This window comes from Coccinella septempunctata, chromosome 1 (genome assembly GCF_907165205.1).
Source record: "Coccinella septempunctata chromosome 1, icCocSept1.1, whole genome shotgun sequence".
Taxonomy (NCBI): domain Eukaryota; kingdom Metazoa; phylum Arthropoda; class Insecta; order Coleoptera; family Coccinellidae; genus Coccinella; species Coccinella septempunctata.
This window is the reverse complement of record NC_058189.1, coordinates 60,140,859-60,156,767: the sequence shown is the minus strand read 5'-3', so window position 1 is coordinate 60,156,767 and position 15,909 is coordinate 60,140,859. Positions and strand designations below refer to the sequence as shown.

The window sequence follows — 15,909 nt, the reverse complement described above, 5'->3', positions numbered from 1 at the left end:
CCAGAGGCTGAATATATATGAACAAACGACTAATGGAAGATATTCAGTACCCAAATAAACCAATTAAGCCAATAGGTATCCCGAATATCAAAATAAAACTGCCGATATGGATATCAAATAAGTACCTATGAAACACAAAGCTTTTATACAACACGATCATATTATCGAACTATACATCTACATACTGATGGCAAACAACTGATCCGAAACTCCGCAGACTCTTCATCGACAACTTCAATACTAGCACTTTTGTTGGTAACAGACTATATTCTTGTAATTTACCAGAAGAATGAAAACAATACAGTGGATAAGGAATCAGCGGGTGGTGCAGCTATATGGAGATATGGAAATATTATAGGGGAGAGTTGCATAAAACGGGATAGCTAACGTTATATAACCCATAATTCCCTAAACAAGCTATTGATAACTGCTACTTCTGCACAATAACTTTTCTGGTATCTCCTCTAAACATTGAATATCGAGCATTCCTTCATTGTTTGATGATTATGTAGAAAAAGTAATATTTGTAATGAAAGGTAAAGTATCCTGTTTTGCCCTCATAGTCGGGTAAAATGGGATGATGTATGAATGAAAATGAAAATGATTATGAGAGTCAAATATTGCTATTGAAATTGAAAACAGAACACCTTAGGAAACTCATACTCATAACAAAAAACAAATCAAGACTTCAGCAACGACAAAAATCGCACGAGGACGGATCAACATCATTATCATTCTCAACCCCGGCACAAGCTTCGTAAGACCAAATACGATAGTCCTGCACATTAACCAACCGTCAGCAGTCTTTGATTTAGAGTTCAATTCTGAACAATAAATGCAGGTTACATCGGGTTCCTCTTCGTCTTCTGAACTACTATTATACAATTTTTGTTTCTTCCTCTCTTCTCTTTTGTCGACTTTTTGTTAAATATTATATTTTTTTACCTTCTCTTTATTCTTGTTTATTACTGCCGATTCGTTTCTCTCGCATATTTTCCCATCCTTCTTTAGACTTGTTGAACAATTAAATTCAAAATTTTTGTTGAAACCAATAGGTCTCTTGGTTGGGCAAAACGGGATAGTATCCAGTTTTACCCGACTGCAATGTATCCCATTTTGCCCGACCGCGTCGTCCAAAATATTATTCAGGATTTTCACGAGAATTTTTTTTTTTTTATTTCTGAAAATATCACGATATATAGTCAATTATTCAAATTTTCATATGAAACACTCATTGTTATTTATTTTCGTTATTTAAATTGAAAAATTCTCCATTAACTACCGCTAAAACTAAATAGTATAACACTACCTTCACGAATTGCAGCTTGTCACACGTTACAGATTTACAATTCATTTGAATAATGAACTGCTATATATGAGGATACCTTATCCACAGCGAGTTATACACCAGTCGTCAAATGGCACTGCTTATTTTCGAATATTGCCCGATATACCGTTTTACTGAACTATCCTGTTTTGTCCAACTCTCCCCTACTTTTTTATACGCTATCATTGACAGTTAGGTCAAAAACCGAGCGGATTCGGCACTATCTTGGGCATAACAATATAGACTGCACAGTAATTTCAGAAATCGAAACTAAATCCACCACAAATATTCAATACAAGGATTGGACTACTTTAATACAAACGTGAAATTTCTTTTTTTGGAGGGTGTTTCAAAAGCCCCTTCAATATAAACTATTTCAGCTTATTTTGTAAACAATTTCATTTCTTACAATCCACTACACTCACGGGGAGAAAGTTTTTTTACTGGGGTTTCTCCCTACAGCTCCTGCATCATACACCAAATTGTATGGTACCCCGTTTACGCTAATCTCTGCTAAAACTGTATTTCATACACATGTTATAATTAAATGCTGTTAAAAATTGTAATGTTTTGTATCAAAAGAATAGATAAATTAGGCATTCATCGACGGAAACCTATGTGTAGGTATACAAGAAGGTTTTCGAGATTAGTTTTCAAATAAAAGATATAGGATATAAGAAAACAAAATATATCTTGATAATCCTACTACAAAATGGCGAATACGCCGGTTCAGTTTTCTCCCACACAACCAATACCTGTAGATTTAATCGTGCTTCCTTCTGCCAGTCTTCCTTCTTTCTTGCACATTAAAGGCAATAAAAGGTTGTTTTCAAAGGCCAGTCCTTCATTTCAACAGAAGTAAATCAACCGTTTTACCCAAAATCACCCGTACAAAATTTGCAAAATACAATGTTTGAAAAATCTTCGAGAGAACTCCAATTCAGTTACCATTCATGTGTCATAAAATCAAAATCTTCACCATTTATTGTGGTATTACGAGATTTGGTCGAACTCATTCTCTCCGAATAGCCGATAAATTCTCGAGATTAGGAAAATATTTGCTTCATTACAGAAAAACAGGAACAGAAATTATTGATACACTAATTCAGTTATAGGTAACAGAATTCCAATATAAAAACTTGTGACAACGGATCAAAATTTAGATGCAGATCTCTCTGACAAACATCAAATTACACTGTAATTTTAAAACTTACATCCTACTCTAAGCCTAGTTGCACACACACCGATTTTGGACGGCCGATTTTAAATCGGTCGTCCAAATTCCAATAGTGAACCACGTGTGGGAACGGGACCTTGCACATACGCCGACCACTGATCGGTGACGGTAAAATGCCGGTGAGAAACCGTCCAATACCGGCAATACCGTAATGTAGTGGCGTATGTGACTAAGTACACGTTTGTACAAGCACCGATTGTTTACCATTGAACTCAAGAAGTTCTTTCTTGAGTTCAATGTTTTTTACCGAGCATTTCAGTCGAATTCGTTTGGCTGATCGTTTGGCCGGTAAAAATCCGGTGAGTGTGCTAGCAACTGCTACCGATAAAATATCGGCCGATTTTATTCCGGGCCGTCCAAAATCGGTGTGTGTGCAACTAGGCTAACTGAACAATAGAGAAAATTTGAATCTAGGAATTCCTCTTTTCGAAAGAGATTCACTCAAGCAGATATAGTATTTTAGATCATTCAAGTCTACACCATTTACAGATTTCATTCAGAAATGATCAATTGTAATTCAGATTTGCCAAGTTTATTTCAGAAACTATCAATAATTTTAATCTAGATCAGTCAATTTAATTTTTGAAATGGTCCTTTCAGAAAACCGTAATTGTGAATAATTTGTAATTCAGAAACACTCATTTGTAATTCACAAAGTTCGAAAAAGGACGGATATTATTCAAAGTTATGGTGTTACTACATGATTTATGTTCTAGTTGAAAATCAGAAGAATTCATAGAGCTCGATGCAGCCGTTTGGTCTTGACGATTACTTAAGTGATTCCATCTTTTTGGAAATTTTTCGATAGTCACCGTTAGAGTAATTTTTCTCTCAATAAAACCACCCGTAGATGGAAATGTGATACATATTCTGGAAGAGTAACTCTTCTAGTTGAAAATCTGAAAATTTTATTGAGCTTGATGCAGCTGTTCGGTCTTGACGATCATTTAAGTGATTCCATCTTCTTGGAAATTTTTCGATAGTCACCGTTAGAGTAATTTTTCTCTCAATAAAACCACCCGTAGATGGAAATGTGATACTGTGATACATATTCTGGAAGAGTAACTCTTCTAGTTGAAAATCTGAAAATTTTATTGAGCTTGATGCAGCTGTTCGGTCTTGACGATTATTTAAGTGATTCCATCTTTTTGGAAATTTTTCGATAGACAACGTTAGAGTCGTTTATCTCACAATAAGAGTAACTGTAGATGGAAATGTGATACATATTCTGAAAGAGCAACCTCTTCTAGAAGTAAATATTAAAAAAAAATATTTCCCTCAAATTCTCATGCTTCCCCCCACTGGAATCGCCTTTGTTTGCTGTGATATTTACTCCACTCCAAAATTCATACGGTTTTTATGTCAAAGCACATTGTGGATCGTGAATTTCATCTGACTGCACGAATATCGAAATTATTCAAATGAATCGATTCGTGAGGATTAGTTCACTGAAAATTCTGGGTATTCGAATTAATCCAATGACAGTTTTCAATAGAGAAAAATATTTCACAACATTATCGGTTGAAATAAACTCACATCATCATCAATAAAACGGAAATTGTGAAGAATTATTGAGCACTGTCATGCATTCGTTGAATACTTCTTTCGTTTCAGTACGTTCAAGCCATATTCCAGGGAAAAAATAAGATTGGATTATCATGTAATAATTTTCCCTTCCACCGAGTTAAATATTCAGTAGAGATTTTTCATTTCATTGACACTATACAGGGTGTTAAAAATTCGTTGTCTACTGAGGGGATCTCGAGAACTATAGCAGCTAGAAGAAAACGGATGAAACATTCTCGAGCTCTTTTTTCATGACTAATCGAAATTTGAAAACAAAATCGGCCCATTATTTTTAAATTTCGATTTATAAATAAAAATTGAGATTTTGACGATTCCGAAAAGTTTTCATGACTTCTTTGTCTTTGAAGTTACAGATCTGAAACTTGAACCTTCGGAGACACTTTCATACGTAGAATCTTCTGACAAAAGATTTTTTTCCAATTCAAAAATAACAAATTCAATAAAAGTTTGCATTTAAAAAAATGAAAGTTCACCTAATGATTCGAACTGAAAAAATATTCTGAGCTCATCAGTGGATTCTACATAAAAAAGTGCCTATAGACCTTCTTCAGGCACTTTTCAAGTTTCAGATTTGTAACTTCAAAAACAAAAAAGTTACGAGAACTTTACGAAATTGTCAAACTCAAAAACGAAGTATCGTAGGAGGCTGTGGTTTTCACCATTCTTTGTTTCTTCGAATATATGCTCGGAAATGTGTCATCCGTTTTCTTATAGCTGCTATAGTTCTTGAGATCCTTTCAGTAGACAACGAATTTTGCCCACCCTGTACATGTAAAATCATGTACGAAAATCACTCAAGTTTGTAGTCTTCAGACTTGAGCTAGAGTGCACAAGAAGGGTAAATAACTCCTGAAATAACCGAAAACCTGTGTGGTAGGAATTTTATCATTCCCTGTTTTTTTTCTGGAAATTGAAAACATCCTCTTGCTGTCAGACACTTGATTTTAAACAGGGAGAAGTGAAAATGCGAGTGAAAAGGGGCTGAAATCCCTTCGTAATACATATAAATTTTCGATTCGAGAAGTGAACGAAACAGGAAAGTGAAAAAATTTGTAATCCTCTTCATCCATCTTCAATATAGTAAATTAGAATCATTATTTGATTTGGAGTTCGCAAGAGAATTATGATTTGGCAGAGACGAGTGGTAGCATTTTCAATTTATGCAAATAGAATTGAAGGTTCGAAAGGCAATATCAGACTCAAGTGAAAATGAACTTTTTAGTATAATATACAGGGAGTAAAATGATAAAAAATTGAAGAACGATTCCTCCTAAGAAAATAGTGTTGTTTTCTCATATAATTTATTGATAGCTTGAATCATTTCCAACAAATAGTAACTGTAATTTCCTGCCAAAAGTAAATTATTCAAACAGGAATACCTAATTCTTGAACTTCTTCGCAACTATATTCATTTACACTCATTATAAATATTTCAGCAAAAAATTACTATTTTGATCATTATTCTGGTGTAGTAATGTCAACTTTTCATATAATCTTAGGATATTTTTGCATGCTTGTTCGTACAAACGAGAGAGTTATCATATCGACCAAATTTTCAACCAAAAAGGGTCTCAAACGATATGAAATATTTCACTGAAAAATCCTAATCGGATATTTCAAACCTAATAATTAGAAATCTATATCTAGGTATATACTTATTTCAAAATATGAATTTTTGATTCTGATAACGAAACATTTCTAATCATCTCTCAACTTGTTGTATTTCCCAGAGTCGAATCTTCCTATACGAGTAGGAAAAGTCTATTCGAGTTTCATGGAATAATCTTTTGATGTCATACGCAGGCAAACATTTCACTACGTCAGCTTCATACGAACGAAGGGAGAGGCATTCGTACCATTTTCAGCAACCAGAATTATGTATTCAATCTCACATAAACATGTTGACTCCGTTCCTTTGAATAGAGGCAACTTCCTGAATGATACAGCCAGAGACAAGGTTGTCTCTGGATACAGCAGTGGTGAAGCTGATAATGATAAGCCTATTCCATTGATGACGTTACTATCGAATCTACAGGATTATCACTTGTCTTGTGGAGTAATTGTTGTTTTTACTGAAATTGATCAGTAAAGTAAGGAATGTTGCCCTATAACTACCTTATTATACTATGGTCTCGAATGTTGGAGAGGAAGGAAGACTGGCAGCCATCCAGGACCAAGTGATACCTACGAGAGCCTACCTGAAAAACATAGCACGAAAAAACTTACCAACAGATCTATGTCGCAAATGCTCACAATCCGTGGAAACAATCCAACACATTACTTCATCCTGTTCGACCCTCGCTCCCAGAGAATACACGGATCGCCACAATGCCATGGCAAAAGTTTACCACCAGGCACTTGCTATAAAACATGGGTTATTGAAACAACATAAAAAAGTTTATGAATACTCACCACAAACACTACTAGAGAATGCAAACCTGAAGCTATACTGGGATCATCCACTGATTACTGATAGGCCAATTTCACACAACCGACCAGACATAGTTATCTTTGACAAAAAAGAAAAAACAGCGATAATAATTGACATCACGGTTCCAACGGATGACAACGCTGAGAAAGCCTATATTGAAAAAATAGTGAAATATCATGACTTGGCGTTTGAACTGAAACAAATTCACCAACTTACCTCCACTCTGATCCTTCCATTGGTCATCACAACCAATGGTCTTGTTGAGATGCATCTGATCCAACACACCAAGCGGCTTGGACTTGACGAAAGTCTTATCGATGTAGCCCAGAAGGAAGTCATTCTGTGGACTACAAGAATAGTCAGAAGATTTCTAACCAGCAGCTGAGAAATGCTTTGGTCCTCGTGATCCGGCATAATTATGCGCCTACCCAGAATGGTTGAAAAAAAAATATATATATATAACTGGAAAAAGACCTTTTATTTCCTGAAATATAATCAGTGCGATTCTGTTTGCTCATAACAATATTGCTAAGATAAAGATATTGCTATCATAGCAAGATCCGAAATATTCTGTATTCTGATCGACGATAGTTAGGAAATATGGCAGGAAACTATTTATTTCATTATTATTTCTTCCAGGAGTTTGAAAACATTGGAAATAGGTGGCTGAGGAGATTAATTTAAGGTATCACTGAACATTTATTTTAATTTCAATTAACAGGATAAATATAAAAATACATAATACTGTTTTTCTATTACATAGATAACATTTTAGAATTAAATTAATAGGTGGAAGGGACTGCTTTTAATGCATCAGAATTTCGGTATTTGTGGGTAAATCTTGTGTTCCCCTATTATTTTCTTTTGCTTCATTGTGTTCATCTTGTGTTTCATTGTTATTTCCTTATCCTCCATTGTTATTGTTCTTTCCATCTGGGCCAACTTCTTCAGGAGCATCGGGGCACTCAATAACATGAACCCAGAACCCAGCCAAAAATGGACATTACTCGATTTTCCAGCTGAGTCAATTTGGTACAACTATACCCTCCACCACCAGTTTTCAATATATTTGCCCTGAGGACGCGAGCTTTTTTCTTAGTTTTTGATTTCCATTCGTACAAGAACTATAAAGAAAAATGGAATTGTCAAAATAAACATATCAATTTCATGAAGTCCACTGCAAAGCAGATTACTTACTGATTTCCATTGTTTTTGGTGCTTTCTAGCTCCGTTCTCTATACCGTTCGGAAGACCTGTAAGTTCTGTCCATTTATTTTTTATTTCTTCCATGTGCAATGGATGTGTTTTTCCGGTTACCATCAATCTGTCATTTTCTAGGAAGATTATAATAACTTCCATCTGATTTTTTGTGGTCTTACGGTTCCTCAACATTTTAATTTATTTATGAACTTGAAGTTTTTTTTAACAATAATAAGGCTGAAGGTATTTATATTTATCATAAACATGTATGTTTAGGAAGGTTATTTTGACAGAACTATCTGATATTTTCTTCTTCTTCGTCACATTTGTCTTGTCACTAAAGAGTCATAAAATACAGTGTTGTCCGATCTTAAATCGTCGATTCTTGAAGACCCTAGTAGCAATATTGTTATAACAAAATTCACAACCAACATTGCAATAACGCTCGGAACAGAATTCGTAATAACATAACCATATTGTTATAAATTAGGCAGATAGCAATATGACTAAAATAGCAAGATTCATAGCAATACGCAAACAGAATCGCACTGATTGTGTATACAAATACATGGAAAAATTCACCCGAAATCTAGATAACAGATGAACTTATGTCAATCATTCAAATGATCCCAAAACCTGCTCAGTAGAACGCTTATTTACATACAAAGCCATTGACGGCATTGAAAATTCGTGAAAAATGTTATGCAGTTTTTGAGGAGGTTGTTAAGGATGTTGAGTTTCCATAAGTATACTGCATTCACATTTATTTTAGCAGTCGGTTGGCCATGGAAATTTGACACATTTCACTCTGTATAGTACGAAAATGTGGGGTTATGACGCTTGTCAAAACATTTTTGGGTTTTAAATCAACGCTATGTTGCCCGTTCTACGTAAAAGTTTCTGTTATTACGTTTTTATCACAATGTCAAATCTCTTCGGAAAATATGTGACGAACATAACTGAAGTTTATACAAACTGATTGAAGGCATACCAAATCGAGTTATTTACATGGAAAATACAAGAGATCAGTATAATATCATAATATGCACTAGCTTGAGGAGAGGTAATGTTCGTTATCTTCTTTGGCTAAAGTTTGAATACGTTACATCAGTTGTAGATCTCAAAAATTTTAACCCGAAGATGAAATGCATATGTTGCAGTGGTTGGGAATGGGCATCTCTCGAAGGAATTAACGGATAATCACAAAAATGTTGAATTCTTCAACAAAAATCATCTTGCATCAATGGAAGTAAAAGGAATTGAAGGAAGTTTCAAGCCAAGATGAACTTGACCTTTGAAAAAAAATTTCACATGAATAAAAAATTAATAGGACAACTGGCTAGTATTTGTGGCTGTTCATCTTAATACATTGATATAATAATAATAATTAGGTATTTATTGGTACCTTAAGACATTTACAATGTATGGGACAAGTCGAATGAAAAATAGAAAAATAAATTTTCGGAAACTTATTCTACGATGACATTCATCGAAAATCCTGTAGTAACGTTTCGCGTCAATTCACCTAAACATAAAATTCTCAAATGCCACCACTTTTTCGGGTCTTCCAATAGAAGGAAATTTTTTGTCATCCTCTTCATTCACAATCTTTCTGATTGAGGAAATATTCAGCTGAAATATAAGTCGTTTAGATTCAGATGAAACATTATATAAATTCTCTTACATTGAATATGTTCGCTACCGTCTGACGTATTGTGGATCTTAGAATGTCAGGCTATAACTATTTGAATGAGCGGAACTTAATTCTAAATAGCACTTCCTGAAACCCTGTCTTCTCTCTCTTTCGAACACTTTCGGCATTTTCGTAATGAAAATTGATATTAGTTGTGGCAACGGCGTTATGACATTAACGACATCTCATGAGTGCCAACCTTACTCCGTTCTAGTTACAAAAACTTGAGAAAATTATTTCATGGCCAACCGACTGCTAAAATAAATGTGAATACAGTATAGTTTCCATATTTATAATTTTGCTTTTTGTATCTCAAATAACGCATAAAACTGCATATCTATATTTCATCACGTTATTTTGTGATTAAATAAATTGACGCTACTTGTCTTAGTCCAAGCAAATAAACCCAGAAGGAATCTTCCTTTTCTATCACGGGATGACTGGGATTTAGGGTGGCATTAGGAAGCTGGCTCTCCAATCCACTAGTTAATTCCTGGGGAAATCAATCAAGTCGTGTATTTTCTACAATGCGTGAAATTCAGGATGGATTTGCTGGTCAAGAGATGAAAGTGAAATTGGCAGAATCTCGACCGTGGGCTACTTAATGAAATTAAGTTGCTCCAATCCAAATCCAAGCAGGATTACAATTATTTCTGGTTTATCTTTCAAATATTCAAACGCCAAGATCCAACGTATCGTGTCTTTTGCTCTACAATTTTCCACTTTTGTAATCAATCTTTTTTTCACTAAATCTTAAATACTTTCCTTTGAATTATCATTTTGGCAAAAAGCTTATTTATAGTCGCATTTTTCATGTACACCTATACATGTATCAAAATATACACTGCGCAAAAAAATTAACGCACATTCTGAAAATCTCAATTTTAATGGAAGTTAACTCTACATTATTGACTTTATAACTTATTTTTTATGATCTCTCGGGAAGGTTTTGAACGAAACAAGACACATTAAATGGAAGAAAAATTCAGGATTTCACCAAATCTTATGTGAAAGAAGAGAAATGAACAATTTGCAAAATGCTGAAATGCTGATAAGTGATTTAATACTTGGTATTTCCACCCCTTGCGTTAATTACAGCTCGGCAACGACGGTTCATACTCAAAATGAGTGATCTTAAAATGTTCTGATCTAATCCTTCCCAGATTTCTCCGAGTTGGATTCCTAAGTCATTAAGAGTAGCTGGATGATCTTCTGAACTTCTCAAGCCTTCTATTGAGGTTGTCCCAAACCTGCTCAATCGGATTGAGATCTGGACTTCTTGCTGGCCATTCCATTCGAGAGACTTCAACCTCTTCAAGGTACTCCTGAACGATGCGCGCACGATGGGGTCTGGCATTTTCGTCCATAAAAATGAAATTTTCAACAATGTATGGGGCAAATGGCACTACATGCTCTTCAAAAATGTTCCTTATATACTTATCAACATTCATAGCTCCATTATCAACGACCACTAGGTCTGTGCGAGCAGTCAAAGATATTCCACCCCATACCATAATCGATCCTCCCCCGAAACCAGTAGTATTCAGGAAATTGCACTGAGCATATCTTTTATGTGGACGTCTGTATACAAGGGAACGTCGATCACAATGGTAGAGGCAGAATCTAGACTCATCTGTGAAGAGAACTCTTTCCCAATCGGCCTCTTCCCAATGGATATGCTCTCTCGCAAAGTCCAAACGCGCCCTTCGATGGGCTGGGGTAAGAGCTGGGCCTCTTGCCGCGATACGAGGCCTTAAATCATATTCTCTGAGGCGATTTCTTATTGTCTGAGTGCTAATTTGCACCTCATGAGTTTGCTCGAAATGAATTTGAAGGAGGCGAGCGGTTGCAAACCGTTGTCTCAACGAAGAAACTCTCAAGTAACGTTCTTGAATGGCAGTTGTTACCCGTGGTCTACCCTGTCCTGGTCTTCGGACATTCATACCTGTCTCCCTGAATCGCTGCAGCATTCTGGACACACTTGTATGGGAAACTCCAAACTTTTCTGCAATTCTTGTGCATGTCCACCCTTCTTCTCGCAAAACTACCTCTTGGCACATTCCTCTTGGGTCAAATTGCTTGTTTCGCGTTGCATAGCGATCGAGTGTAGAAAAATCAAACGAAAGAAAAACTATTGATCACTAGAATTGATCGAGAACAACTGATTTTAGAATGGAGCCAATACATTCAAAATCTGATAATATCATCGTTTTTTATTCCTGCTGGGAAAAAACATCTGTATTGAAGAAAACCGTTTAAAGTGGATAACATATGCATGCATAATTCTGATAAAAATAATTATCATTGAGAACACCTTCAGTTGTAGAATAAATTTGAGATTTCCATAATGTGCGTTAATTTTTTTGCGCAGTGTAGAATGTCAGTATTGGTTGAATTCAAAAGTGATCAACCATACGGAATTTGCTTGTTCAAATAGCAGTTCGAGGAATTTCAGTTTCATACCAAATCGAAAAATGTAATATGCGGCAAATTTAATATCGGTATAGCCTAGGGGCAGATCAGTTCATACGTTATTCGAAAAGGGTTTGTTATTTTCACACATGAACAATTTACCATCGACCTGATATATCACGCCAGAACAATAATCAAATGCAATGACAAATTTGTTCAGGGAGAATAACAAGTCACGATGAAGACCTGTCAAAACAAAACTCATTTTGATTTATCTCCTCTGGGTTTCGATGGAAAATGTATTTCAGTATCATGAAATTGTTTTTCTCTAGAGGCCTATAGAGTAAATCTTCGATTTACAGCTCTCACATGTGTTTTACAGGGTGAAAATATGAATTCTATGTCAATAGATATTAAAAATTATCCATAAATGAAAGAACACAACACAATATTCAAGTTCATATCTCGAACTATACAGGGTGAGTCTTCGACACGTACAAATATTTCAACAGTAGATTCTTGACGACTACTTTTTTCCTTTGCCATTTTTTTCGAATCGGCTCTGTTTAAGAGATACAATACCAAAAATTCAAAGATCACAACTCTTAAAACTAAGTTGGCCGAAGGCTTTTTTCCAATTGTCTATGAAGTGAGTTAAGCTACTTTTTACTTATATCTTTATTTCAATTAGAACAAAAATAAAGGGTCGGGATAAAATTAATGAGAAAAATAAATAAATATATTTGAATGAATGATAATATAGAGAAGATATAGAAACTAATGCAACTGTTTTATTCTACAGGAAAAAAAACATAAAACTACTGAACAAAATTGAAAAATTCATAAAAAAGACCATAACAAAATGAATGGAATATTTTTTTATTTAATTTTAATGAAATAAAATATCGCTTCTATTTTGGCCATAGGTTTTCCGTGATCACTTATTACACTCAATTGCAAAAGGACCTCTCTAATATTTCTGTAGCTATCAACTAAGGCGCAAACTGCATCAGCTCTTGATGAACATCTAGTATCGCAAATTCTCTTGATATGTTTAGCTTTGTCAGTCAAGCTGTTTTGCAAAATATTCCATTGTCTTGTTGAGGCAGAGAAATAAACACATAAATTCTAAACGAAACAGAAATAATGTATGGCACCTCGACATGATTCGGCTGCTGAGTTCCCCACTAAATTGAGAGAGTGGCTGGCACAAGGTATATACCTATGTAATAGGCTGTTGAACCAAATTCAGATAAGTACCTATTCAATGCAGGACAAAAAATTCCCTTCCTATTAGATTTTTCTCCTTCCCTGTGGCTCGAATAGCGATTCCCAAAGAAGAAAATAGTCTCACAGTATCGACAATCTTTTTTAGAATTTCACGCCAATAATTTTTCTCTGCATCTAACTGTTTCATGAATTCTGTGTCAATGCGTCCAATAGTCATGCATGCATCGTCTTCTGAATGAACATATTGCAGATATATGTTCATTTTAAACATATTTCTCAAGTCACTGAAACCAGTTGCCAGTTTTGTGGTTTTTGAAAATAGTTTGCAAACATAACAGTAAACAGCATTCGTTGTCTCTGAAAGTATCAGCCATTCTCGTCTTTGTTTCGAACCATTGATTTTCACTGTGTAAAAATCTGCTTCTTGTAACTGCCTTCGATAAATTCTGTTTCTCTCAGTATTTGTCAGTTTTTATTTTCGAAATATCCCCGATATTGCAGGGTTTATATGATTTTCAATCATTTTATCAGTGTTTTCTACCGGCCATGAAACTATGTCATGAGAAAAGGTTGTATTATTTGGGTTCATCAATTGATGGTACACTCACTTTATAGACAACAATAGTCGTGCTGGGGGTGTCACGTACTTAATTTTCATTTTCTCCTTCCTTCTCCTTCAACTGCGTTTTGGTACTCCCTGGGTTCAAATTTTCATTTCCCTGTTTTGAAACAGAGTTAGATTCAGCAGCCACTAAAAATGAAGATAAGAAATTCTTCTGTTTTGCACATTGCTCCCCTCGTTGTCTCCGTTTTCTTCGCTTTTCAGCACTCAAAAATGTTGAAAAATATGGGAAAAAGTTCGCATGAATTTGTAGGCCGAAGCACAATCTTTTTTTTGAGAGTTCACCCCGATAGTTGGCGAAGCGAATTCCATAGGCCTTCAATTAGGGACTACACTCTTATCAGACATAAAAACAAGCCCTATTTCTTCTGGGAATAGATATCATAAAATATGAGGGAGAAAGTTGGGCTCGAAATTGTAATGCGAATGATTGGTAAAAATTGCCAGATGTAGGGTTGGAACAGCGTCGTCAAAACGAATAAGAAAACACGATCAGGTCGGGTGTGGTGCAATTTTTGATGTTTGCAATAAAATTACGATAAACAATTTTTCCCATGAAAACGGGGATTTTTCGGAAAGCCGGGGAGGCCCCAAACGGCTAAGAAAGCACGGTCGGGTGGAGTGCAATTCTTATGATCTGTAATGAAATTCTGACAACTTTTTTTTTTAGTCCGACAGAAACGGATATTTTTCATAGAGCCGGGGGGCCCCATTTTAGTTGGGGGCCCTAAGCGCGCGCTTAGTGCGCTTCTGTGATAATCCGCCACTGCCTTTCTATCTTCACGGTATTTCCTATATAATTCAGACTTAACTAGCGTATATCGTTGCAGCAAAAACAAGAGAAAAAACGTTCCCACCACTAGCTAAACTAATGGTTAAATCTGAACGAAAAATGCCTAGAGATTATCATATTTCATTCTGGAAATATGGTCATCAAAACATTGCCCGCCTTATTTCGTTACATCGTTTAGTAGGGTCAACCATAGACTTAAAATAACATGGACTCCGCCTGTGAGAGAGAAGTCGGTAGTTTGAATAAGATGGAGAGTTTGTGGGCAAGCTGTCAAAAGGTTATAGAACACAAGTTTATGCGAAAATTTTCTTCAATAAATTTTAAACAAGCTTCCGAGAAGACACACAGGATTTCCATAGCATTCCTTCGAAATCAATTATGTCAAAAAATATGTGAGTTTTAGTCAAAAATAGATGTAATGAGAATAATAATCAACGTATCAACACCTTGTGGGCAAAGTCTGCGAAAATTGTAAAAATTTTCCATAATAAATGTTCAACAAGCTTCCGAGAAGGCAAACAGGAATTCCTTAACATTCCTTCGAAATGGAAAATATAAAAATTATGTGAGTTTCATTCAAGAATAAATATAATGTGAATAATACTCAACGTATGAACACCTTGTGGGCAACCTCTGCGTTTATATCCATCATATGATTTTGACATTGCCCACACGGAATCAGTTCATCTCTTTCTTATTCGATTAGAACGCATAAGCTCTTCTCTCTTTAATGCACCCAACCTCTCGATCTACTGAAAAGTCACGTGACAGTGAGTCCATGTATTATAAGTCTATGGGGTCAACAAATAACGTCAGCACAAATGTCCTCATTACCATTGGATGCGTAGAACGGAAACAACCAATGTTGTTTATTTACACAGGGTTGGTACAGCCACGTTTTACTTCTTTCACAAGTTGATTCCCCCCATCTCCAGCGTTTTGGAAATATCCGTTATTGTTTTGTAGAGGCCGATATTATGTTGATTCTAACGTTGGGCAATGGTTTCAGCAGGAATATTTATCTTCACCATTTATAACATGATTTCGATTCGAGGGTATTTTCTATGGAATGTATTCTTCTGAGAAAAGAAACGCAAAGATTAGCTACAAATTGAGCCGTTGTTTCTGCACTATCTGCACTTTATTCTTCTTCGAACGAGTATAAGTCTAAGATTCCACTGCAGAATTACTACGTTCATTACGTACTGAGACAAACACACATTTTCACATACGTTTATGGATAGGAGAATACACTGATAACACCGCAGCCTGTCAAAAGTGGCCGCAAGTAATTTTAATTAAATTAATGATAATCAATATTCCAAGAGAAATTTCGTTCACTCCGTTTTGAAATAAAATATCATCCACATCATAGCA

General features: G+C 35.3%; 1 protein-coding gene and 1 long non-coding RNA gene across 2 annotated transcripts; both read right to left on the bottom strand.

Moving 5' to 3' along the window:
• Positions 1-6,307: 6,307 nt before the first annotated feature.
• On the bottom strand, positions 6,308-6,926 carry LOC123322753. The gene is made up of 3 exons (XR_006539216.1): positions 6,799-6,926; positions 6,564-6,660; positions 6,308-6,512 (listed from the first exon to the last, which is right to left on the bottom strand). It is a non-coding gene; the product is annotated as an uncharacterized LOC123322753 (long non-coding RNA).
• Positions 6,927-7,291: 365 nt separating this feature from the next.
• Positions 7,292-8,037, bottom strand: LOC123322766. The gene is made up of 2 exons (XM_044910780.1): positions 7,780-8,037; positions 7,292-7,706 (listed from the first exon to the last, which is right to left on the bottom strand). The coding sequence occupies exons 1-2, from the start codon at positions 7,972-7,974 to the stop codon at positions 7,548-7,550; spliced, it is 354 nt and encodes a 117-aa protein (XP_044766715.1). The 5' UTR covers positions 7,975-8,037; the 3' UTR covers positions 7,292-7,547.
• Positions 8,038-15,909: the final 7,872 nt, after the last annotated feature.